At 42.1% G+C, this 27021-nt stretch overlaps 1 protein-coding gene across 6 annotated transcripts in view; it reads left to right on the forward strand.

Annotated features, from left to right (window-relative positions):
- Positions 1-27017, forward strand: part of ASAP2 (ArfGAP with SH3 domain, ankyrin repeat and PH domain 2) — a 92533-nt gene extending 65516 nt beyond the window's left edge. For 2 of the 6 annotated variants that reach the window (XM_033143071.1, XM_033143074.1), the window contains exons 13-29: positions 1985-2033; positions 2702-2868; positions 3541-3674; positions 5411-5505; positions 6419-6475; positions 8742-8931; positions 10845-10930; positions 11118-11233; positions 12406-12473; positions 12837-12950; positions 14473-14725; positions 18556-18717; positions 19798-19960; positions 20557-20609; positions 21125-21237; positions 23229-23351; positions 24530-24851. In XM_033143071.1, coding sequence (XP_032998962.1) covers positions 1985-2033; positions 2702-2868; positions 3541-3674; positions 5411-5505; positions 6419-6475; positions 8742-8931; positions 10845-10930; positions 11118-11233; positions 12406-12473; positions 12837-12950; positions 14473-14725; positions 18556-18717; positions 19798-19960; positions 20557-20609; positions 21125-21237; positions 23229-23351; positions 24530-24604 — 2018 coding nt within the window. In that variant the 3' untranslated portion in view covers positions 24605-24851. Of the gene's footprint in view, positions 1-1984; positions 2034-2701; positions 2869-3540; positions 3675-5410; positions 5506-6418; positions 6476-8741; positions 8932-10844; positions 10931-11117; positions 11234-12405; positions 12474-12836; positions 12951-14472; positions 14726-18555; positions 18718-19797; positions 19961-20556; positions 20610-21124; positions 21238-23228; positions 23352-24529 lie in introns of all 6 variants that reach the window. The other 4 variants (XM_033143073.1, XM_033143075.1, XM_033143072.1 and 1 more) reach the window with 4 other exon arrangements.
- The last annotated feature ends 4 nt before the right edge of the window (positions 27018-27021 follow it).

Raw genomic sequence — 27021 nt, forward strand, 5'->3', positions numbered from 1 at the left:
ACTTCTAACACTGTCATACTTCTTCTTTTTTTCCTCCACTGTCATACTTCTGACATTCCTCATCCTTCATTTAGTACTAGGGGTTTTCCTTTTTTGCTCACTGACCACTGGATTGTTACGTTGGAGCCAATCTTATTGCATATGTTCTGGACAACCTTTCTATACTTCGTATCTCCCAAGGCAATGGGTGGAGGACCTCCAAATGTTGGACTACAACTCCCATCAGTCCTGTTAGCCATGCTGGATGAGGTTGATACGGTCCAACAACATATGGAAGGCCAAAGATTTCCTAAGGCATCCTTTCTCTACATTTTTTTTTTTACAATTATGCCGTCCTAAGCTTCTCATGTTGATAGCTGTGCCAAATTATATAGTTCATAACTGGGGCTTGGATCCATATGTCCAAGAGGGAGATGGGGAGATGCTCCCACTCAGATGTGGCTACTGGAGTTTCATTTTTCTCCAGTCCCCCTGTGTCTCCCCACAAGCTGCTCTTGAGAGTCTCCTGACCTTCTCCAACCACTTCTCAGAGGGCTGCCAACCAGTTGGGTGGGGAAGAACTTGCATGAGTGGCTAAAGCAGGGTCTTTAGATCCAAGCCATCTCTCCCTCTCTTTACAAAGGCAAACTTTCCAAACAAAATTAGTTTGCAAATATAACTTTGCTGCCAACGTAGAATTCCAAACATTTTAACTGGATACAACACGGGAATCACGGCTGTTTGGTCATGCCCATCATCTTGACCGTGTGATTGCGTCTCTTCAGTTGTTACTAGAAAGGCGTGACACACAAACACAAAGCAATGGCTTCTGTGCTATTCTGGTAGTGTATGAGTCAGGCCTCAGTGCTGGTCCATGGCAAACACACTGTTTTTAATCCAGCACTCTACATGCACAGACTTGAGGTTTCTGGAGAAGTGGGAATACGTAGGCACTCCCAGCCAGTAGAGGCTCAGCTTGAGCCAACAGGTGTGACGTACGCTATGATACAATCCTCTGAGATGTAGCCGTAAGACAGTAAGTCTTTTATAATAGCTTTCAGAGGTCTGCTTAGTTGTTTCAAAGGTCTGCTTTAATGTGAGAGAGCAACCTTGGGAAAACATTTGGAAATTATGTCCGATTTTACATGCTGTGGACTTGTGGTTGCACTAACTTGAGGCATTTTTTATCATCTTGTTTGGCTTGAAATATTTAAATCAGTGGGTGTCCCCTCCCCCCCAAACAACACCATGGAAATAAAGAGCAAATATTACAAAGCAAAGTGGCAAAGAAAAAAACACCCAAGTGAAAAGCAAGCAAGCAAGGGCACTATCAGGGTTCAAGAAAGTAAAATAAAACACAGCTCCTTGTATTGCCATGGTTGGAAGGTGGAGGAAAAAAACTGATGGAAGTGAGTCAGGAGGAACTTGTGCTGTAAAAATGTAAAATTAAAATAAAGTCCTTACTAGATCAGGTTCATCAATCCCAGCATCCTATTTCTAACAGTAGATAGCAAAATGCTTTCAGGAAGCCCTCAATAATGCATGTCATTATTTTGAGCATTTATTTTTTAAAAAAAGTAGGAAGACTTCCTCCATCTGGCCAAGAGCACTCACATTCCAGGTATATTAGGGAAATAGGTTGGATGGAAAATATTTACACAATCAGCAGTTGCTGATGGTGTCATTGTATTAACCCCTGCACTGCTAAACTAGTTCTGAGTAAAGATTTGCAATAACTTTTCTGTTGGTGGTCTTTGGTCTGATCGAATATACAACCATAGCAGCAGGGAAGTTATTCGTGAGCCTGCCACTTAATCCTACTTGCATCATCTGCATATATGGGTGATTTTAACCCCGGGCAATGTATTGCCTGGTTAATTTAACTCCAGTAACAACCACCAGTATCTGGTACATGAGTTTTGGAAATGGTCATGACTGTTATGATTAGATGAACTATCCAAACATTTTTGGGAGTCGACACCAGAAATATTTTATCTTCCTATAGATGACCGAACGTATCATTTCCAAGCAGAGGATGAACAGGACTGTCAAATGTAAGTTGCATTAATAGTGGTTTTTTGTTTTCTTTGCTGTTTCGCTTGCTCATGATAGTGGTGTCTACAGTATATAAAACAACTGCTTCTCTACTGAGGAGAAAGATAATCCTTATTTCTTGCCATTATTTAGACAGGCTAGGAAGACTAAACTTTCTGTTCATCTACAGCAGCGATAGTCAATGTGGCCCCATCCAGATGTCATTGGATTATTATTCTCATCATCCATGACCCTCGGCTTTGCTGGTCCAACAACATCTGGCGGGTGCCATATTGGCTACCCTGGATCTACAGGCAGCAATGCAAATAAATGTGGAACCATGGAATTTTTATGTTTAGGAAACAAATGCCTTCCACCAGCGCCACCAAATTTCCAATTATGGAGATTTTCAACCCTAGCCAGAATTCCTTTTCTTACCATTAAAAACCACACACCTATCTCCACTGGGAGTTTTTCTTTTAGCCTCCTCTGCGACAGTGGTGTCATTTAGCCAGCCCTGAACTTTTGAGTTGACTCTCGTTTGCTCCTCCCTGTGACTGTGAGCGAGAGCTAAGCTCAGCCTTGTAAACCTTGTCTGCCTCTCTTTAAACTTTTTTTCTCTGGAGGACAGTTCTTACCAGTTGAACAGAGAAATAGGATTTTTTGTTTGTTTGTTTTGTTTTTCAAGCTGGATATCGGTGCTACAGAACAGTAAAGAAGAAGCTTTAAATAATGCATTCAAAGGCGATGACAACACAGGAGAAAACAACATTGTCCAAGAACTGACAAAGGAAATCATCTCTGATGTACAGAGGATGCCTGGAAATGACACGTGCTGTGACTGTGGGGCACAAGGTGACTTTTTTTAAAAAGTGACAATGTGCTGTTTCCCGTGTAAAGTTTTGGGTCCTTCTCACCACCTGTTTTTCCTAATTGCTCAAAACAGCTAATAACAAATCATAAGCATATAGGACAATTAATGCAATTTTAAGACAATCCTACATAAAAAGCAGAAACCTATCTACCAGCCCCCCTCCAAAAGGATAATCGATTACTGTTAGAACAACTTATGTGCCTTAATGCTTTCACACTATTACGGATGCTGCTTTCTCCATTTTCAGTTTTGCTGTTGTCTGTGTAGCGGAGTCCTACAGATAATCCCAGGAGAGGCCCATTCAGAGGTGCACGTTCCTTGCCTGCCACAACTCACTTCCACCACATTGTCCCAGAACCTTGCCCCATCTGTTAAAGCCAGCAGTTGTAGTTTATTTATCTGTCTATGAAAATACTTACATACCGCTATTTCTTAGAAAAAAAAATCAAATCAGTTTACAATAATACATAAAACCATACAGTGAAAACCAACATCAACTGATCATGTGCTTTATACATTTTTTTTGCTTTGTATGGATGCAAAATCTAGTTGCTGGGTTTATGAGTCATTCTCATGTCCCATGAAGGGGTTCTGTTATTTCATTACCCTGTGTGGCTTATGTTCTTTTTTTTCTTCTATTCTATCATTTTCAGATCCTACATGGCTCTCAACAAACCTGGGCATTTTAACTTGCATTGAGTGTTCAGGAATCCACCGGGAACTTGGCGTCCACTATTCCAGAATGCAGTCGCTCACGTTAGATGTGCTGGGAACATCCGAGTTGCTGGTAAAGTAAAAAATGTTTCTGTCATTGGAAAGCTGAGTTGGTGTGTAGCTGGTGGCAATATTTGCACATTATGGTAACACACAGTTAATGGTTGACCACATATAAACAGACCGTACCCATTTTACTCCTCTCTGTTTGCACTGGGGAGAAACAAGCCATGATTCCTGGGAGAGTGTTGTGTCTGAATCAAAGTGTTATAAGAAAAATACTGCTCCTTTTCCCTTATTGGGTACCCAAGAGCCCATATAGAGTCCTTTTGTAGGTTCTCTATCGGTAGGAATAAATAACAGAGGCCAACCAGAGAGTATTGAGAAGCAAAGCAGGCAGTAAGCCTGATCTTTATTAACTGTTGCAACAGGGTCCGCACCCACCACATGCATGAGGGAGGAGGAACCCAGAACAATGGTGTTCAAGCCCTTATATAGACTTTTTGAAATTGCCACCCTGTAAACTTAAGGCCAAGGGACCCAGGTGGCGCTGTGGGTTAAACCACAGAGCCTAGGGCTTGCTGATCAGAAGGTCGGCGGTTCGAATCCCTGCGATGGGGTGAGCTCCCATTGCCCGGTCCCAGCTCCTGCCCACCTAGCAGTGCGAAAGCACGTCACAGTGCAAGTAGATAAATAGGTACCGCTCCGGCAGGAAGGTAAACGGTGTTTCTGTGCACTGCTCTGGTTCATGCTGGCCACATGACCCGGAAGCTGTACGCCAGCTCCCTTGGTCAGTAAAACGAGATGAGCGCCGCAACCCCAGAGCCGGACACGACTGGAACTAATAGTCAGGGGTCCCTTTACCTTTACCTTTAAGCTTAAGGCCACCCCCCAATACATCATACATACATCACAGAAGAGGTGGTATACAGCAGAAAACTTATCTGCCAGGGTACCTGATAGTGATCACTGATTGCATTACTTGGGCAGTCTGGCCATTCCTTTGTGATTGTAAATACTCACCCTATTCATACACAGATAGGCCCTTAAGACAGGATTTGTGAGCAAAGAGACAATGGGGAGGTTTTCCCATTTCCTTTGTCCTTGCAGAGAAATATTTGAGGTCAATTTGGGAGAGACAAAATGGTTTCAGGACTTTTTTCCTGTACTGTTTCAGACATGTGGTTTATATATTTATGTATGTGTTTGCCTGGTACATTTATTTTATATCTTAGACCTTATAATTCTCATAACACAAAGATTATGTTTCCCCCCAAAGAAACCACAATTGTGTCCCCCCAAAAAACTGCAGTTGATAAGTCTATTTGGAGAAAACAAACCATGATATCTGGTTGGATGTAACACTAAACCATGTCATTTATATCCTCTGCACACCAGTAAGGAGGAATGAAACACATCAGATCAGCACTTTACGGCTTACCACGATGTGCAAACTGAGTCTGTGTGTGTACAATGTTACTGTAATTCTATAAGTGGTATACAGCTACGTAAGTCACCTCAAAGTCTAAGTATGGCTAATATTGTAGATCATCCAACAATAGAATCGTTTCCTTTTAAATTTCTTGGAAGAAAATCTCTCCTGCATTGCAATAAAAGCAAAAAAAATATCAGGACTAAATTGTTTTTATAGGAACTGCAGTCACGCTATTGGAGCTTTGTTTCATGTGTTAAAAAGACCCGTCTGGGCAAGACAGATTCAGTGTTGCATCCAACTACGTTCTACTTAATTCAGTTGCTTGACGTGATTATATTAATCTTTGCCCGGTGTATTTATATTTCCCTTTATAGCTTGCCAAAAATATTGGGAATGCGGGATTTAATGAAATTATGGAATTTTGTTTGCCGGGAGATGAAATGGTCAAACCCAACCCAAGCAGTGATATGTAAGTATGAAACATTGAAAGTATGGAAAGCTTTTACAGTGTATTGATTAAGAATGTGAGTTGGACAGTCCCTGGTTCAAATACTGCCCTCACTATGAACTTGTGAGTTGACCTAAAGCAAGTCACTGCTCTCTCTGCCTCCAAGACTGCCCACCCCCCCTTGCAATTTGGTGAATTTATTGCGGCCGTTGACCAGTTTATAGAAGCAGAAAAACCCACAATAGTCAGCACTTTCTAAATAGGCAACAATCAGCGTGAAATTTAAGCAGGGCTGCAGGAACATGAACTTAGAGTACTGTTGTAAGGATTGCTGAGAGGATATATGTGAATGTTTACTAGCAATAGTTCCATTAACAGCCCCCGTTTGGCAGAGACAGGACGAAGAAAGAGAATAGTCTCAGAAAAGGAGAGTATTGGAAAACAAGAAAATACTGAGTTCATAAACTCTTTGATTGGAAAGAGGATCCCATTAATTGGCTAGGGTTGCCATATGTCTGGATTGTCTGGGATTCCAATGCCGGACTTAGCTTCTGGGGACAAATTCGGCCAAATGTCCGGATTTTTGAAATTCCCCCCTAAAAACTCAACTTTTTGTGTTTGGATTTTTACTTCTTGAAATATGGCAACCCAAAATTAGCAAAAGGATCCCATCAGTCCATGTGTCAAGGCTATTTTTTTAATAAATAAATAAATCACGAGTCTCTAGGAACAACTAATTCTGGTTTAAAACAGACAGCAAGTTATACCCTAAGATCTCCTTGTGTGTAAGCAGCTATGTTTTATGATGATGCCACGCTTTGGTATATGGACATCTGGCAACCATAGTCATTAAAGTCAGCTATAATCATTGAAGTCATGCACAGTATATAACCCTTGTTTAATGACTAAAATAAGCTTAAATTGCTATTTTTAGGAATCAAATTGAAAACGTCAACCTCCACATGTGTACAGATCACATTCTCACACAGATGTAAGTGACTCTCAAAGCCTTCTCATAAAATTCCTTCGCTTCATTTAAAGGAGCAATTGGAGGGGAAAGACATTTGGGCATAGCCCAATAAATTAAGCAAGTTGCTTGTTAGGGAACTGCAGCAGCGTTAACAGTGTGAGCGTAAACTTCAAGGATGGCTTTCTGCTGGAATACACATTCCTATTTTGTTTATTTCATGAAATTTATACGCCCCGTGATTGTAAAAAAATTTTTTTAAAAAAAAGAATCCAAAGCCATTTACGAAAAAGCTAAATCAATAAAATTATCAGTCAGAAAAATGAATAACAATGTAAAACTTTCGAAAAGCTAAAATAACAGGGGAGTGAAAACAGATCAGAATTGTAGCAACAAATAAATAAAGTTGATATTTATTTCCCTTCCATAAACATAAGAGCTGCTTCTGTTCACAAAAGGGACTAGAAGAAGCAGGGCAGAGGGGAAGGTAGTTTTTTTTCTGATTTGCCCTACTTCCCCAATCCTCTGGAGTAGCTTTTCAGGAGACAGGAGGAATCAGCAAAAATCACACATTTTTGTGGGATCGTCCTGCAAGTCGCGTTTCACAAGAACTCTCTCTATAAAACGTCTTTTTTTCTATCCAGTTTGGTGACATTTTAATAATTGGTTTCTGTGCTTGTAAAGAAATGGCAGTGAAAGGTGCCGTGATCTGCCGAGGTGCATTCTGAATAAAATTTCAGCATACTATCATACCTTGGCTCTCGAATGCCTTGCGAGTCAAACATTTTGGCTCCTGAATTCTGCAAACCCGGAAGTGAATGTTCCGGATTGTGAACATTATTTGGAACCTGAACGTCCAACGGGGATTCTGCTGCCTCCGATTGGCTGCAGGAGCTTCCTGCAGCCAATCGGAAGCCACACTTTGGATTCTGAAAGTTTTGGAAGTTGGACGGACTTCCGGAACGGATTCCGTTTGACTTCCAAGGTACCACTGTAGTAGCAAATAATTTATTATTTATTTATTTATTTTAAACTTACCTCACAACTTTCCCCCAAGGAGCTAAAGGGGGCAGGCGTGCTTGTATCCTCAGAACAAGCCCGTGAAATAGGTTAGCCTGAGAGACTGTGACTTGGCCCAAGATCACCCAGTGAACTTCATGGCTGAGTTGGGATTTGAACTCTGGCCTCACAGGTCCTAGTCCAACATTACACCACACTGTTCCTCATTTATATTAAAAAATAACCTAGTGAACAGCTTGAAAAGATCAAGTAGCGCAACAACAAAGGAAGAATTGAACACACTCCTTCCTTCCTCCAATGATAGCAAAGAAGAAAAGTTGGGACCTTGCAGATTTTCCAGTTTTTTAGACAAAGGCAGACTAAAGCCTGAAAAACTGGTGTTTGAATGGAACGTACGAGATCCGGTTATCTGAAATCTTTAACAGATTCCATGTTAAATCACACATGACAGAAAACTTAAGCAACTGACCTCAAGATAAATAATGTAAAATGGTAACAGAACAATCTGACTTTTAAGTTCAATGCAGGAGGGGGTTTCCCTTGAATTGTTGGAAGAGCACATCCATCGAATGACCCTGCAATTAGTTTTAATTCAATTTGCAAAGTAATTTTATGCATTTCCTGAAAAAAGACCTAAAGAAAACAGATTTTTTTTTATGGCAACGAGTAGAGTTTATTCATTCACCCCCATCAATCAGTTTGTTGTTTGTGCAAGCAAACAGTCATAGCTACAAAACTTTCACATATGTTACAGAGAAGGAGGGAAGTGATCATAGTGGCCCTGTTTGCATGTCGTGGTTAGCCATAGTTAGCGGTTTACTGTGAACATACCAATTTCCCCTGCTTTCTTCCTCCCTGCTAGCACATGGGAAAACCAAAACATGATCCCTGGCCTTGCATTATGTCTAAACCAGGGACTATTATTTTCTTTGCTCCAAGCAAACCATGATCTGCAACCAAGGTTTGTTTGTGGCTTCATGGTTTGTTTGGAACAAAATAAACCATGATCAGTAGTTTCTGATGCTATGCTAAGACGGGGATTGTGGTTTGTTTCTCCTATGGGCCAGGGAAGAGAAACAAAGTGGATGAGATTGGTGCATTCTTAGTAAACCCTTTACTGTAATAGGCAAACAAGGCCATTGAAAGTGAAACCCAAACCATTTCCATCAGCTTTTTTTTGTAATTTGAAGAATTGCAGCCTGCGCAACATTAGTTATGAAGCGAGTCTCAATTTCAAGTTTGCATAAAATAAAATCACACCTCATTTCAGGAATGCAAGAAAAGATTATATTAATGCCAAATATATTGAAAGAAAATATGCAAGGAAGAAACACTCAGACAATGCGGCTAAACTGCAGAGCCTCTGCGAAGCGGTCAGAACCAGAGACATTTTTGGATTGGTTCAAGTGTATGCTGAGAATGTGGATCTCACAGAGAAAATTCCACTCGCAAATGGGCATGTAAGTGCAGAATTTCTTCTGTTATCAGCATATTAACATGTTATGTGCTGTTTTTGTGGAAATGAGATCGTAACTAATTTGCAGTCGCTCACTTGAAATGTTAAAAGGATGACTGTTTACAAAAGAAGTCAGGAAAACGGCATCTATCAAAATGGCTCGTCCATCTGTTACCAAACCGCATTATTAAGAATAGAAAATATAAAACATAAATGTGAAAAGATTTTGCACTTTCCACTGGATATGGGTAAGAGCATGCAGAAATCCAAACAAAGGGGGATGGATCCAGACATAGAGTGAAATCCAACATCCCATGAGCAGATTCTGGTTTACATAAGGGGTCATCACCTCCTCCCCACTGTGCACCCCCCTCCCAACTGATCTGGAAGGCTTTCCAATACTCCAGAGCAGATTTTCAGGGCATGTAGGGAGAAAGAGAAGAATGTGAAATCCCATTGCGCAAGAGAAATCCATTCTGCTTGTGCACAGACCTCATTGGAGCACTTGACGGCCATGCTTAAAGTAGACCCGTTGAAATCAATGGGCCATGCATTAATCGTGATATGTTCAAAACACGGATAAGTTCGGATCCACCTCAGGTACCGTATCCTGTTTAGCCATTATTAACGAAGCATGGCTTAACATCCTACTAGCCTGGTACCAGTCAAAAATTACTTAAATCATTATTAGCCAAGTGCTAAATCCCCAGAGTGGTTTAATCCTTAGAAGTATTATGATAGTTGCCTCTATACATTTTAATACTGCTCAATTAGTTCTGTAAAACTAATGAGTTGACTGATAAATTAGCATAAAATAATTCAGCTCGCTGTTTTTCTAATTAACTTACTTGCTGGACCCTATATGCCTTCTTTGACAATAAAGAACAGCACCATCCCAACTCTTAAGCCAGGGGTCCCCAAACTAAGGCCTGGGGGCCGGATGCGGCCCAATCGCCTTCTAAATGTGACCCGCAGACGGTCCAGGAGTCAGCGTGTTTTTACATGAGTAGAATGTGTCCTTTTATTTAAAATGCATCTCTGGGTTATTTGTGGGGCCTGCCTGGTGTTTTTACATGAGTAGAATGTGTGCTTTTATTTAAAATGCATCTCTGAGTTATTTGTGGGGCATAGGAATTTGTTCATTATTTTTTTTCAAAATATAGTCCGGCCCCCCACATGGTCTGAGGGACAGTGTACCGGCCCCCTGCTGAAAAAGTTTGCTGACCCCTGTCTTAAGCTTTGAGCATTCTGTATTATTTGTATCAAGGGATAGCCAGATCCCACCAGCTCTCTGTACTTTGACATGCCTGCCCTTTCCATCTTCTTGTTTAGCACAAAGCACTCAAACAATCCCCTCTTAGTTTCGAGGCTTGTAGCATTGGTTTATAAATACCTATATTGTACATCAGAGCTTTCCCGTGCTCCTCCCAGGGCTGGAAAGGAGTTAGCTTAACCTCCACTTTGCTAGTAAAACTAAATTACTGTGCCATGAAATTATGCATGTCTAAAAAGTTTGTCACCAACATGAAAAGTGTGGGAAGCTTTGCTGTACATGTTATCTTTTCTAAATGTCCTATGCATGTACATTTTCCTATATGTTCCTTTGGTTTCTTGAAATGGGTTTATTTCAAGAGTGGCTGGGGCAACCCAGGCAGATGAGCAGGGGTATAAATATTATTGTTATGGTCATTATAATATTTCTACCCTTTCCCCATTTAGATGATCTGGAACAATTAATATTATCATCACTTAGGGATGAATTGCCTTAAATCAAAGCCATATTTTGGTAGTGATGACCAAAGTCAGCTATAGTAAAGTTTTTTAAATTTTTGTTTAGCATAATGTTAACAATAAATATGGTATCTCCAAGAATCCTTCCTTGCTTGCTATTGGTCAAAACACACCGTATGATTTCAGGAACAAGACGAAACTGCCCTTCATCTCGCTGTGAGATCTGTTGATCGGACCTCACTCCACATAGTTGACTTCTTGGTGCAGAACAGGTGAGCGGTTCTAGCGTTATTTAAACACTTTTCATTTTCATATTTGAATTAAGAAAGGCAAGATTTTAGTTTGAAAACAAAAAACAAACCTGCTGTAATATTCGTTGATAGCATAAAGCAAGCTTTTTGAGCATTAGACTACTCTGTGCGTGTGAACTAAACTTTTACCCTTTTACCTTCTGCATAGTGGCAACCTGGACAAGCAGACATGCAAAGGTAGCACTGCTCTTCATTATTGTTGCTTGACAGATAACGTTGAGTGCCTCAAACTGCTCCTGAGAGGGAAGGCTTCCATCGAAATAGGTAAAAGGGTAAAGAGTGACCCCTCTTTTCTTTAAATCAATCCTGCAACCCTTCCACACACAGGCAATTGGTGATAGGGGCACATGGACGCTTGCAGTGACTTTGGCCACTTTCTTTCCATGTTTAACGTAGAGCTCCTTAGAAGGCGATACAGTGCTACCTTGGTTCTCGAATGGCTTAGTTGTCGAACAAATCGGCTCCCAAACGCTGCAAAACCGAAAGTAAGTGTTCCGGTTTGCGAATGTTTTTCGGAAGCCGAACATCCGACGCAGCTTCCGCTTGAGTGCAGGAAGCTGCTGCAGGCCAATCAGAAGCTGCTCCTTCGTTTTCGAATGGTTTCGGGAGTCAAATGGACTCCTGGAACGGATTAAGTTCAAGAGCCAAGGTACCACTGTACTTGAAATGAAGATTATTGAGACTGTGTGGAAATTTGTATTTTAAGTCAAATGTTTGCTTACTATGTTACCACTGCTTTTATGGAGTTTCCATAGTGCCTGTGAGGCATCATTCTTCGTTATTTATGTACGTACTTGATTTAATTCATGTCCCACTTTATTCCATAAGCTCGCAGCAGTTTATGGGAATGTTTTCTAAATGTTTATAATAAATACTGTATTAACACAATGGCACAGAATCCAACTGGGTAATACAATGGAATATTTACTATGAGCAAAATGTTTCCGCTAAGCTGAGGCAGCACATTTTATACTATGGGCACAATCCAGCTACAGTTAACTATTTTTAAAGTCTCATTGGGAGTTAAGCAATTTTTTCTGTCTCCTGTTGGAACGAGCAGTTCCTAAAAATGCATACTCGCACCCCCCCCCCAACTCCCAAGTTCTGCCTTCAGATTCAGAAGTCACATTCATTTTTGGATTTGATTGGATTTGATACCCCGCTTTATCACTACCCGAAGGAGTCTCAAAGCGGCTAACATTCTCCTTTCCCTTCCTCCCCCACAACAAACACTCTGTGAGGTGAGTGGGGCTGAGAGACTTCAGAGAAGTGTGACTGGCCCAAGGTCACCCAGCTGCTGCATGAGGAGGAGCGGGGACGCGAACCCGGTTCCCCAGATTACGAGTCTACCGCTCTTAACCACTACACCACGCTGGTTTTTTAGCAACATAAGATTGCAAACAAGAATGTGACGTTTTCTTCCCGTTGCTTTATAGCCAATGAAGCTGGAGAGACGCCACTCGATATAGCTAAACGCTTAAAACACACGCGCTGTGAAGAGCTGGTAAGATTTATTTGTTTCTTCTGTGTGTTCTCCGAAGCTGAACTGTTTCTGTATTATTTAGCAGCTTGCCATGAGGTTTCTGTGGTAGTCAAGAATAGTGGAAAACTTGTAAATAAATATTTGTTTTTGTTGACCTCTTAAGATACCTAAAAACAACAGACATGTGCCTTGCATCCATTGAGTGCTTAAATTGTTGCTTTTTCTAAAGAAAAAAAGAAATGAATCAAGATTTCACATAATGTAAAAGAAAGGGAATTTATGTCATTAATTAATTAAATTTATACACTGCCCGTCATCCAAAGGGCACAGGGCAGTTTACAGTAGCTGACTGTGCTGAATGGTGTCTCATTCTTGGTACTTTAGCTCACCCAAGCTCTGGCTGGAAGACTTAATTCTCATGTTCATGTAGAATACGAGTGGCGATTACTTCATGAAGACCTGGATGAAAGTGATGATGATGTGGATGGAAATTTACAGGTATGCATTTAGAAGATCAGAAACCCAACGTCAAAATTTTATTTTATTTTTTTAAATGGAAATGTTCCTGCCTGGAACAAGAGTGATATTATCATCACTATGTTCTTTGTAAAAAATATTACTGAGAATTTTAATGGTGCTGCACTCCTCTTGCACTGGCTTGAAGTCAGCTTAACTTAAGGCAATATATAAATGAAACTCATTTACCATTGTGTTCCTGATGAAGGTAGAATTAAATGATGGATGTAAGGGCTGCTATAGGGACATGGGAAGCCACCTTACCTGGTCCGACCATTGGTCCATCTAGTTCAGTATGGTTTACAGTGATTGGCTGCATCTCTCCAGGTTGTCAGGCAGGGGATGGTCCCATCCCCACCTGTACATGCTGCAACTTGTACCTGAGAACATAACAGAAGGCTCCCCTTGTAAGTAGGAAGTGGTATTTGTATTGCAAAACCCTGTGCCTGCCTTTCAAGGTTTTCGCTCAGCCATTTTGTTCAACCTCGACTCTGCTGCTCTCCAACTCAGTAGTGAAGGTGGGAATTAGGAAGCATTTTGCTGCTCACTCACTATTAATAGGCTTTCAGGCCCCAGGGACTCTTGAAAAGAAGATTAAGGGCTATTAATGACACAACTAATGTCTTTTCTGTGCTTGATGACATGGTTGAATGTGGCCGCAGCATCTGCGTTTATTTGCCTTCGAGTTGGGCTAGAATTGTCTTCGTAGGGAAGAAAAATGGAGGCCAGCTCCTATGATCTTTTTATCGGGAAATGTTAGAAAGTCACCAGCCATTTGCCTTGATTTAGTCAGAAGTTAATAGGGATACATGCCTCTCTGAAATAAACCTTCAACAACAAAACCAGGTAGAAATTTAACAAAGTTCTTACCAAAGTCAGCATGCTAAGGGTCAAAGATGGCAAGTGATTAATTTAAAACATGTCCCTTTCCTCCAGAGAGAGAGAGGGTTTTGCTTTTATTAATCATTGGGAGGTTGTTGGATTTTTAAAAAATGAATGTTTTCTTCTATTCTAGACTTAATAGTTTTAAATGTATATCCAAAGGAAATTTTGAACAGTGCCATTTTGTTGTTAGAAATGCCTGTTAATTTAAGCACAGTGAGTACACAGGGCCTTAACAGTATGGACCTATGTGTGTTTACTCAGCAACACTTGATTTAATGGGCCACCTGTGATCTTCCAGAAGTTGTTGGACTACAACTCCCACCATCCTTGGCCATTGGCTATGCTTGCTGGGCCTGATGGGAACTGGAATCCCACAACTGGAGGCGCCACAAGCTAACCACCTGCGCCCTAGTGTTATTTATTTTTACTCTTGTTTTATTGCATATCCTACCCTTCCTCCTGAACTAGCCCAGGGCAACTGTAAGTGTGCTTAGGATTTCAGCCTCAGTTAAAGCAAAACAGATATTAGCTCCCTAGTGTGCGTTGCATTTTTTTTATATCCGGTCTTGAAACACTTGCCCACACGACACTCTCTTGTATTCTTCCTTCCTTTTTAAAGCAACCAAGCCCTAACCGAAGAGAGGACAGGCCTGTGAGTTTCTATCAGCTAGGATCGAGCCAGATTCAGCCTAACGTGGCATCTTTGGCTAGAGATGCTGCCAATATAGCCAAGGACAAGCAAAGAGGCTTCATGCCGAGCCTCTTGCAGAACGAGACCTATGGAGCCATACTCAGTAGCAGCCCACCTCCTACGCAGCCAGCAGCGCCAGTCACAAGTGCACCTCCTTTGCCTCCCAGGAATATTGGGAAAGGTAACTAACATTTTGCAAGAGGTGGAGTTCAACAGTTTTCTTTCTTTCTTTCTCTCTTGGAGATTTTAGCTTGACAGTTGTTTTCTCCAGGTAGGTATATTGAAACTATAAATTGCTGCGGGATTGGGGGGGGGGGATCCCTCCTCCTCCTCTTTCAAATTGGGATGAATCTGCACTTTCTGTTTTGGACGTTCACAGTGCAGAAGTGGAAGGACAAGAAAGGGGAAAAAATCACACAAATGACTGATTCTGGGGGAGGCCCCCCTGAACACAATGTCTCAGGGTGAAATCCTATGCTGAAGTTGTTATACCAGTTGAGTAGCAGCTTTAGCAGAAACCCCACTGTGCCAAATATGCTGCTACTGCGATAAAAGGTGCTGGTGGAATACCTCGGATACACTGGCAGAATGACTGGGATGAGGCCGAGTTGTGGGCGGCACATTTGCAACGATACCCTCGATTGCTTCAATCCGCGCCAGTGCCCCGTCAGAAGCACAGCCTTGCACCAACAGGAGCTGCCCTTCTTGACTTCAAATTAAAATGGAGGTGGGGGTAAAAATGGCTGCTCCTTTGCAGACAACTGGCTCACTCATGTTGCTATGACAGAGCATCGTTTCTGTGCCGTAGGGTATGATCCAGTCACAGCACACCGCCGCCAGTTCATAAATGGAGTTAATAAACGGGGCTGCTGTCACTGAGCTGATGGGGCACATGGAACTGGGCCCTTAGAGAACTCTGGTGAGCAGAGGCAGGGCAAAAGGTCACTTTTGTGTGCAACGCAAGCGCTCGGCAGAAGACTGCCTGCCCCCTTGACACTCGTGGGAATTTGAGCCCGTTGTTAACACTTCTCCACCTCCTCATTCCAGGCACAAGCACCCAGCACTGAACTCCACTCCCAACAGCTAGGGGGTACCTAGGCAGTGCACCCCACAAGCTTGCTGGGAAGCTCCTGGTACAGCTGTCCTATTGGTGCTGGAGAGAAGGTCATGTGGGTTGCCCACAGGAGTGGGTGGACGCCAGAATGGCAAGTTTGCTTAGGCAGGGAGTTGGACTAGATGACTCTCAAGGTCCCTCCCAGTTCTACAGTTCTTTTGGCCCATTCGTTGCTCCTCTTGATTGGCTCATGGCGTGCTGAGGATAGAACCATTTATCATTTCTTAGTGTGGAGTTATTCCCTGGATTGAAACCAGGGACTTTCAGCATGTAAAACCTGAGCTGTTGCACCCAACTAGGGCTTGTTCCTGGTGATTGCCCCGTGATGCGTCTCTTTCCCATTTCCTGCAGCAAGCTAAGTAGTCAGGGAACTGCTGTGTGGTGGTTGCAGGGTGGGTTTCCTGCTTCCCAACTAGTCCTGGTGACTCCTGCTGTCGGTTTGTGTCTGTGGCTGCCCTAGTGGCATGTTCTGGTTCCCCGCTTGGCTGGGGAGATGTTCCCTGGGTGGGTATTGAACCCTTGTCCCAAGAGGGATGTGTATGCTCCATGGACTCCCACTGTCTCCTTCCCTCCTTTGTGCACTTTTCTCCAAAATCGTGGCTGTGAGGGGTGCCTTAAGGGGATTCATCCAGTGCTGTGCCATGCGTGGATGTGTTTTGTCGGTGCAATGGGACCTCCATGTCCACCACACCACCCCATCCCAAGTCAGGTCCAGGGTCCCCCAACCCTCCTGTGATTATTTTGAGGGTGGAGGGGACAGGGGAGAAAGCAGGAACTCTTGTTATGCTCATGAAAGTTGATTGCACCAGCGGAGCTGCAGTGTTGGATACTGCCCTCTGTCTTAAGGGTTGCTTGGGGACTAGCCATAGCAGTGTTATTGCTAGCTGTGCCTCTGGAATTTATGGGCTGGGGCACTGCCTTGTGTGTTTTGTGCAATTTGGGGCACAGGGGCATGTCCTGATCATCATATGTTCATTGGCTCTCTTCGTGTGGGTGTCAGCAGCCAGCGGCATAGTCTCATGAATGATTGCTACTAGGGCTGCAATCTTTTTTGATGTCATTTTTTGGTTTGCTATTTATGCGTCTCCCCCAATGCAGCGAGAACATGCATTGCATAGGGCAGCCATATCTCCCGTTCCTGTCCCATTGTCAGTATAGGATTGCTGTGCCTATCTAGAGATGAACATAGGAGTCCTATAAGAAACACTGCCAGAGCTGAATTTCCGTTCACAGACGATGGCTGTGATTGAAATTGGCATCTAAAAACACACAGGTGTGTAGACACGCTTTAAATCCATGATTAGTATACACGTACCGGTAGGTAAACCCCCCCCCCACTCCTTCGCTTATTGGTCTTGGCATCATAGGTCCTGCAAGAGAGGGCACTTACGGTTCATGGTCCTATAGTTATTGGGGACAAAAATAAGTATTAAATATTCCTTTGTTCAGGATGAATGGCTTAAAAAGATGAAGTCACACAGCACGTCGAGGAGCTAAATATCCAGCTAAAAACAAACAGATTATTGTTTTTATTCTCCTGAAGCCCTATTGAAGCGTTCAGGATTATATGACTGTCTGAGTTGCGAGAGTGGAGCCAGGCACATTTGCCATGTGTGCATCCCCCCCCCACCAGCCTGCCCCTAAAGCTGCCCACATGCATACCGGTAGGGTGTATGCTATGGGGCAGCTGAATGTGAGTAGGCTGAGCTGTGGCCCTGAATGTTCAGAGTGACAGCCTACACATGTTTGTCAGGCTGCTCCACTGCAGACATGCCCCCGATTTGTGGGCAGCTTGGGGGGCTCTGTTGTGGGATGAAGCAGCCAGGGTAGGGAGTGAGAGGGGGTGAGGTGACCCCACTCTCTCCCTTCACACCGTTAACAGTGGTGTGGTCGGTTGTACCCAAATAGGGCCCTGGTGGCTTTCATAAATAATGTGCTGTCTGGCTAACGCTTCCTTTCAGCAAATGTGGCTGCAAGCCTTGCTTCTTCATTAACTAACAAAAACTTTGCAATCTTCTTTCCTATTACAATTGCTAAAAAAAAATCTGCCACTGTTCATCAGCAAACTATGATTTACTACTGTTACTATGTCTTGCCATATGCTTTATTATGACCCCCCACACACACACTTTGTTAAACCTTATGTGGATAAAGACCTCCTGGTACAACAGGAGACAAAAATAGCCATGACCGTCTCTCCCCATTTTGCTTCCCATGCCAATATGCCCCTTGCCTCACCTGCTGTGTGGCATACCTGGAAAGCTGCTTGCTGCCGCAGGCAAAAGAGAAGGGAAGATGACAGGAAGTGGGAGCCAACAGGTAGAATAGCCACCACAGCCTTATCCTGCCCCACTGCATCAGGAGATTTAAAGGTATCAGCCCATTGTCTGGGATAAGAGGAGACAAGCCTAACACCCACTGCTAAATTTTGGGAGCACGACATCTCCTATTTTGTGCAAAGTGATGTCCACAACAACATCCACACCTAATTAGTTTCTCTGCCCCAACTGTACTATTTTTTTTAGTAAAATCTTAATAGGCTTAGCCTTGTATGGCAGGAGCCAAGCAGCTGCAAACGGGGGGGGGGGGCACTTTATGCATCAGTTGATGTGCGCCCCATTGAAAAGTATTGTTCTGAGACGACGCAAAAGCCTTCTGTCTGATGATTGGTCCATGGCAGCTCATTCACTCATGCTTATCCTGTGATAGCCCAGTCACCAAGTGATGAAACACGCAGGTGTGAACAAGGCCTTAGAAATGACCCAGTCCTTGTGTAGAAGTGCGTGTTCCTCTGGCTCACAGCCAGTCAGTCCACTTAAGAAAAAGGTGCTGTTTTCTCCTCGCTTCTCAGCCAGCAGTGATTATGATAATGACACAGTGTTTTCCTTTCTTTTTAGTTCAGTCTTCATTTCTTGGCAGTGCTGTTCAGACAACTCCTTCATCGAACACACTGTGGAAGACAAATTCTTTAGGAATGGAAAGCATAAGCAGGCAAAGGTCTTCATCCGATCCACCAACTGTCCATCCCCCTGTTCCGCCATTGCGTGTAACATCTACAAGTATGTTTGCCCTTTTCCACTGCTTCCTTTGTTTTCTCTGCATCTAATCACGGTTGGCCTCAACTTCCCATTCCACAACTCATGTTTCTTTTTCTCTGGTGGATGTAGTTTTCAGCCTGCTGCTTTTCCATCTGGCTACTTCAACACACTGTTTGTTAAGACTTCCTGCGGTACACTGTTGAGGAATGGATATTTCAGATTAGTTTTGCAAGGAATTCAGGTTGTTCCCTGAACTTTTAGGGAGTTTCTTTAAAAAGGCAAAAAGATTGTGGTTTTAATGTTCCTTGTTCCTCTATTAATGGTTACTTCTGAAGGCATATTACAGATGCACGACTAAAAGTGACACTTAAAATTACCTACTCATGTTAAACCACCTCTCATGAAGATTAGCCTCACTACCAGTACAAGTACCTCATAGCAGGTAGGCTACTGTTAGCTCCAGTTTTAATCTATGAGTTAGCCAGAGCCTCCCACTGCATTGTTTATGTTCAGACATAATTATAAACTGTGGTTTATCATTAAGCCAGTGAGCCTCAAACTTTTGCACTCTCCCATCTCGTGGGTTGCCTGAAGAAAAGTAGAAACTTTTGCTTCGGTTTTTGACTAACCACAGTTTGACAATTGATCTGAGCCCAGACAAACTCTGGTTAGGTCTTAACTATGGTTTAATGAATCAAAACGACTTCATAAGTTGGCTTATTTAATTAAACCATAGTTAAAACTAACCCAATTTGTCCAGGCTCTCACAATGCAATTCAGCATATGTCCAGGCAGAAATAAGTCAGGAATGCTTTGATGGTGTTTCCTGCTTGGCAGGGGGTTGGACTGGATGGCCCTTGTGGTCTCTTCCAACTCTATGATTCTAAGTCCTGTTCAGTTCAGTGTGGGGCTTACTCCCAGAAACATGTGTATAGGATTGCAGCTTCATTGTCTCTTTAGCCTTAGTTTTTGAAGGATTGGTTACATTTTAGAAATCACAAAGTTAGGTAGCAATAATCTTGTTTGTAGGAATTGTATCAAACATTCCAGCATTCACCATCATCGTATTATTGTACTGTACATGCATTTTTTTATATATAGATATACTCTCTTCAGCACCACCTCCTGTTGCAAAGACAGCCAGTGTTCTCGAAGCTTTGAGCCAGCAGTCAAAACAGCCAGTGGTGCCACAGTCCAAGCCTACGCCACCACCACTTCCTCCCCAGCCTCCAAGTAGAATTTCTCAGAAAAAGCCTGCTTCTGGGTAATGTGTCGCCTTTTCTTCCTAAAATATCTGCAGGTTGCTGAAAGATAGTGTGCTCACCTTATTGCCTGATTATGGCAGTCCATGTTTTGTTGCACTTCTACAGAAATGTCATTTGCGCTTCCTTATTTAATAGAGGAAATGTCCTTATTGAAGATTTCACCTTGTGTTGTGTTCAGTTCAGGTGCTGGGCAGGCTCTATACAGACAGCAGCAAAGGCTGCGGGGCCAGGGTGTGTGTGTGTGAAGAGATAGATAATTACTTACCAACAGCAAATGCCATTTAAGAGTGTAACTTTGATACTCTGAAGTAACATAGCAATTGGTGGTTGTGCTATGTTGATTGTGCTGTTTGCCAGATAGAATTATTGTCCCTCTCCTCCCTGCCCCCTCTTCACTCTTCTGGGTGTTCTTCTGATCCTCTTCACATTTCATTTGGGGTGTGTGTGCAGGGTGTGTATGTGTTGCACAAGTAGAAGTCCTTGCACGGGACTCATTAACTGAATCCCATTCTGATTATTGTTTCAAAAAGTAAATTAGACACAGCAAATTGCAGACGTGATGACGAGCAGTCATGTTTGGTTTTCTCCTGAACAGGGCTGACAGGTCGGCCAAGAGTAAAGGACCTGGATCTCTGCAGCAATCTTCTGGTGATTATTATTATTATTATTATTAGTATTAGTATTATTATTAAATCCTAATTTTAATTTACCTGCTTTAGTAGCAACTGTTGGCCCTGTTGACAGGTTTATTTGGGAGGTAGTAAAACCTAACCACAATGACTTTGCTGTATTTTAATTTTTTAAATTTATTTGGGAATATAGGAAACTGTTTAATACCATGTCAGACCACTGGTCCATCTAGGTCAGTGATGTCTACACTGATTGGCAGCAGCTGTCCAGGGTATCAGACAGTGGACATTGCTAGTCCTTTACCTGGAGGTGCCTGGGATTGAACCTGGCACCTTCTGTATGTGTAGATTGCACCCTTGGTTCTGACACAACTGACCTACAGCTGATGGGATTTAGTGCAAAAAGTGATAGTTTTTGGGAAACCACAGACAGTGGCTTGGTACCCTAGAGAGAAGTAGCACAGTATGTTATCTAAAAACAGCTTTCTAAGAGCCAATTTTAACTGAAAATATTTGCTTTATTTTTAATAACAGGAGAGTCTTCATCTTCGTCTGCATCTGAGATTTCTGGATCCCAAGTTGTCCCTTCTGCAAACATGTCGGCACCAGTCCAACCTCCAGCTCCAATGCCAAGGAAGTCTCAAATAGTAAGTCGTCAAGAATCTAGGTCAATCTCTTTTGTGTTTGGCAGCTCTTCACGTTGGGAATAAAGGCACTGTGTGGAATCTGACGGTTCCAAAAGGGGCGAGCAACTTCTTCAGGTTACATGGGTCCTGTTACAAAATTTGCTTCTTAGAAACTAGTTTGTGTGGCGTAGTTGTAAACAACCAACAACTTTTGTAGGGTGAGCTGCAAACACTCTTCACTTAGGGGTCCCTTGTACACTGGGCCCTTTCAGGTAACCTAGTTTCATTTGATTCCTAGCTCATGCCAACTACAAAAGTCAACCCATAATATTTGTTTGCGTATGTGTGAAAGAGAGAATGGGGGGGGGGGTGGAGAATACAGAATGAGCTAAAGAGCTTTAGCTAAAAAGATCTCGGTAAATCATCTTAGCCAAAGCTTTAGTACAGGCCTCAGCTAAAGGACATTAGCTGGATGAATTCAGCTTTAAACCAAGTCCGCTAAATAACCCACGAACAGTACGATCCTGTGCATGTCTACTCATACTTAAGCGCCATTGACTTCAGAATAACAAGTGTGTGTATAAGATTGCAGCCTAAGTAACCCATTCCACCTTTTGCTAAGGTGTCCAAAGTTACCATAGAAACAAGCCACAAGTTAGAAGGCAGAACCCAGCTGATGCTCTTGGTACCAGCCGTCTTCAAACAGTTGCCCTCCAGATATTTCGGACTGCAACTTCCATTAGCCCTGGCTACCAGTGTGGCCAATACTAAGGGATGATGAAGATTTGGAGTCCAAAACTTCTGGAAGGTACCAGGTTAGGGAAGGCTGCCTTGTGCTCACAGGAGAGCTTTTGATCCCATAACCAGTGGAATAAAAGGAGAGGCAGGGTTGTGGGTTTTTTTTTTTGGCCAATTCCTGCTGTCCCTTGCAGGATCCACTGCCCCTTAAAAAATTTGCTCCAGGGGAATCTGCAAAAGTCACCTCCCTCCTCCTCCTGCTGGCAGAGGCATTTGCCAGATCAAGTACCTCTACGTGAGTTAATTTTTTATTGCCACTGTAAGCTGACCAGAAAATTTAACTGGCCAATAAACATGGTAGGTAATAAAACAGATACTGCAGGCAGAAAATTCCATGAATTTCTAGTTATTGTTCCATGGGGGTTGCATTATTTCAAGAAGATTGAATGGAGCCATTAAAGAATATTCTATCTGGAAGGTGGATGTTCTCCTAGATGCCTTGTGCTAGCTTCCTGGTGTCGTTCTTATTTCCCAAACAATTTGATCTACTGGCATCTCAGGGGTTAATGTAACGAGTCTTGGCCTTAACATTTTGTCACTGCTTTGAAAACATCGAGCGCCGAATGAATTGAGAGCGCACTCTGCCTTGTCGGAAGGTCCTACATGTCTGTTCCGCTGTGCATGAATGTTCAGAGAGCTGTTTGTACACGTAATGAAATGCCTGTTTGTGATAGCATGCCCTTGCTGGATGCTCTTAATGTGTATTAAAACCCAAAGCGGGACCTCCAGATTAATTGTTATGAAAGTCAAAAGCACCGAGGGCAGCTTCGTAGGTTATTTTGCTGCATGTATTAATTAAGTGGTGGCGCACAAGGGAACCCCTTTGTAATTTGTGAACAGCAAAGCATGATATGTATTTTAGATCAGACATGTATATTGGGACGATTTTAAACACGTGTGCATATTTGTAGGAATTTTTTTGCAGGGGGACAGGTTGTTGTTCAGACATGCTTTGCATGCAGCAGGTGACAGGTACAATCTCTGGGTAGGGCCAGGAGACACCTCAGTCTGAAACCCTGGAGAACCGCTGCCTGTCAGTGTACTAAGCTAAATGGATCAATTATCTGACTTCCTATTTTCTGCTACCTGAGCTGCTTGTAGACTAAAAGTGGTGAACTGCTGTCCTCTCACTGCTGCTAATGGTATTTTCTGTTTTACTTGGCTTATGTTTCCAACCCGTTGCTCTTCTCTTTTTGTTCATCTCTGTATTGCAGTCAAAAACAAAGCCCAAGAGAGTAAAAGCCATTTATAACTGCGTAGCTGATAATCCAGACGAGCTTACATTTTCAGAGGGCGATATCATCATAGTTGATGGTGAGGAAGATCAGGAGTGGTGGGTAAGTATTTATTAGCTAAATCATGCCAAGGGCTGTAGTGTGTGTGTGTGTGTGTGTGTGTGTACACACACAAACACACGTATGTTGGTAGGAACTTATCTCTTAACAATCAGCATAACTGAATCCCTCACTGAAGTACTATTCAGTTATTTTCAGAGGTATCCACTGAAAGCAATATTGAGGAGCAGCGTTATTTCAGTTGAATTTGAACCATACAGATTTTTGAAGCTCATCCTTTCTGCAGAAACACAGAACACAGATGGTTAAAAAAGAATATTGCAAAACACCGTTGTTTCAGAAAACCCAGTTAGATATCTATAATATATACAGTCCCTTCCTCTTAAGCCAGGATCCAAAGATTCACACAACTAGTTTTGCATTTTAAAGGTTTCTTTTTTCTCAAATAGGAGCTCCTTTTCCTTTTTTTTTCTTTGAAACTAAGCGAACTTCAAAACAGAGAATAAATATGTATGTCTTCCCCTTATTACTGTCTTGTGTCATATACCACTTGGGCCTCTTAAGGAAGATCAATCAATCAGTTTATTACAGTCAAGACCAGTAGTTCTTAAGAAATATCATTCCACTGGAAATAAGCGAACTTTGAATTTGCATCCTTTTAGTGAAAATTTGAAGGAAAAAATAATAATAAACCTTTGTTTTTAAATGAAAGATTGCATTTGTTCTTACCGTCTATTCTTTATTTATTTTGTTTCAGCCTATCCTCTGATTAACTAGTTTACACATAAAAGGAGCACTGTCTGGTTTTTATTGATTGTCTAATAGTAAAGAAACTACAGTTGTACCTTGGAAGTCAAACAGAATCCATTCCGGAAGTCCATTCGACTTCCGAAACGTTTGACTTCCAAAGTGCAACTTCTGATTGGCTGCCGGAAGCTCCTGCAGCCAATTGGAAGCCCCATCGGTTTGTCCGGCTTCTGAAAATACGTTCGAAAACCGGAACACTCACTTCCAGTTTTTGATCATTCGGGAGCCGAAACATTTGACTCGCAAGGCGTTCAACTGTATAGCCTTTTTCCTTTATTACTAAAGATTTGTTGTTTGGGGGTGACAGTAGCACAGTTGCAACTAGTACAGTGGAGGGCAACTTTCTGTGACCACTAATTGGATAGAGACAGGCTTCACCCTTTTAATTCTTAAAAATGTTTTGTCTTTTCCAGATTGGGCATATTGATGGAGATCCTAACCACAAAGGAGCTTTCCCTGTATCATTTGTGCACTTTATTGTTGATTAAACTGCTCGTTTGCAGGTGGAGAGAGTTTGCATTTCCAGGTATCACTGGAGCTCTCTGCCTGGAATTAGATGCTTCACCAGGATACTTCATGAATGATACATCACTGTGGACTCTTTGTTGTGGCAATTCATACAACGGAACTTAAGGTTTTTGAATCGCCCAAGGAAGATTTTCTTTGTAGTAGGCAGATCCACTTGAACTATTTTCATTGTGAATTCTGGAAGACCATAAAAAAAACCATTAATGCAACAGAAAAAAATATGTGAAACTGATTTCAAATCTCCCTTTTAGACTTTCTCACTAACCTATGCACCAGAGTTTCTCTCTTCAGCAAATAAGGTGCACACCACAGGGTTCACAATTTTAAAAGTGGGCAGATTAGCAGAGAGATGAATGGCCTGACTGCACTAATATATTACATTTCAGTACCAATTTCAGGTGCCTCTGATGCATATCTGGTATTTGTTTGCACTCAGTGTCTTTGAGACCTGTCTCAGGACAATGTAGCTGCAGTGAAAACTCAGTTTTAAGAGTGGTGCTTACTTCCACTTTTTACTCAGTACACTACAAAAACACGAGGCTAGAAAATCTACCCATCACTGATTCCTCGTCCACATCCATTGATTGGCTAAGTTGAAGAGCTTGGCGGACTTGAGGGTGGAGTACTTGACTACATTGCAAAAGTACAAAGAAGTCCTAAAAGAGCACTAAGTAGTAACAAAGGGCAGTACACAGAGGTTTTCAGACTGCTTGTCTCTGATGCTTGGTGGCTTATGTTTTCAGGCAAGACATAAGCATCATCCACAAAGGACTGGGCTCTTTCTTCCAGCACAATAATTCTACTGAAGCCTCATTGATTTTGATTGCATTGGGATTTGCTGTAGGCACTCCATGTGAGTGATAATTATATACCTGCCAACAACCCTTAGCTGGGCAGAATGCTTAAAAAGGTTTTGCAAAGCTTGAGTCCAACCAGGGACCAAAATCTGTTGCCCGAGCAACAATTAAAGTGATTCAGATCTAAAAACCAAACCCTAGCAAATATTTCTCAATGAATAAGCCCCAGTGCATTTTCCTACTACAGCACTAATGGGGCCCAAACACCTAATGTAGGTGCTAATAGGCTCTAATATCCTGTCCCATAGACGAAGGGGTGGGGAAGAGTCATCAATTTATGCAGCCAGGAAAGAAGAGTATGCTTGTGAGTCCCCTGCCTACTTCTCCTACATCTATGATAAGGAAGACGCAGTCCCATGCAGAACTACATGCTGCAACTGTTTATCCCCTCAAGGGAAAAGTTATTCCAAAGTCTGTTTCCCCTGACTTGTTAGGCCAGGGGGGGAGAAAGCCCCTGAGCCCAAGGGGTTTGTGGCATTCCCTTCTTTCCATGGAACTGTCACGAAAGAACGCAGGCAGAAACAGAACCTGCCATATATCCAGTTTCTGCCATTTCTCTATGCTAGTGAATTAGCACCAAGGGAAAGGGTAACAGGGCTGCCTCCTGTGATCTGTAGGCATAAACTCTAGAAGGAAATGTTGTTTTTAAAGCTGTTCAAATGCTGGAGAAATGCAACATGATCACACTTACCCAAAAGAAACGAGTATTTCCATACTTGGATCATATGAAAAAGTTTGTCTAGAAAGGCCCGTAGTTCCATCCAAGAGATATTTTAATAATTGGATGTAGATATTTTACTTTAAACCCCGAATCTGTTCACCTCAAATTTGTAAATATGATGAATATGAGGTCATACTTTTCTATAAAAAAATATACATTTAATGTATATTTTATTCTATTCTTAAAGTCATCGTTGAGGTAACAAAACCCAGGACAATATTATTGGTAAATGAATGTGGATTACACATTTGCTGAAATTTTTGTTGCAGTTCTTTTCTTCGAACACAAAAAAATGTGTTGTCTAGAATTATTTTTATTTAAAAGAAAAACCACGGTAGCTATGTTCACACCTAAGACTATTGTCGTAGGACAATGTAAGCAGGGTATTCATCCAAACACCCTCTGTATTAAGGTACACACTTCTGTCTTGCAAGCAATTCCTTATTTCTTTGCAGATGCACACTGTGTACTTCTGTTCCTGAACATGGTAGTTAACACTGTTAATAATTGTGAATAGATTTCATAATTCCAAATTGGTAGACTATTGCAGAATATTACAAAAATGTCCTTTTAATGTTTGTATATTGTGATAATTGTTAACGGTTTTTACTTTGCATATGCTACCGAAACTGTGCACTGGTAGCATAGGATTAGAATATCAACGTCCAGGTCACATTGGCTTTCATCACAAGTTTTGTGACTATTGTATCTCTAGATTTATCAAGAGAACTTTGAATTTCTGACACAGAAATTATGTACATATTGGCTAGCATAGGTTGAAACAGAGGGGGAGGGGGGA

The sequence above is a fragment of the Lacerta agilis genome, chromosome 3 (assembly GCF_009819535.1).
Source record: "Lacerta agilis isolate rLacAgi1 chromosome 3, rLacAgi1.pri, whole genome shotgun sequence".
Lineage (NCBI taxonomy): Eukaryota > Metazoa > Chordata > Lepidosauria > Squamata > Lacertidae > Lacerta > Lacerta agilis.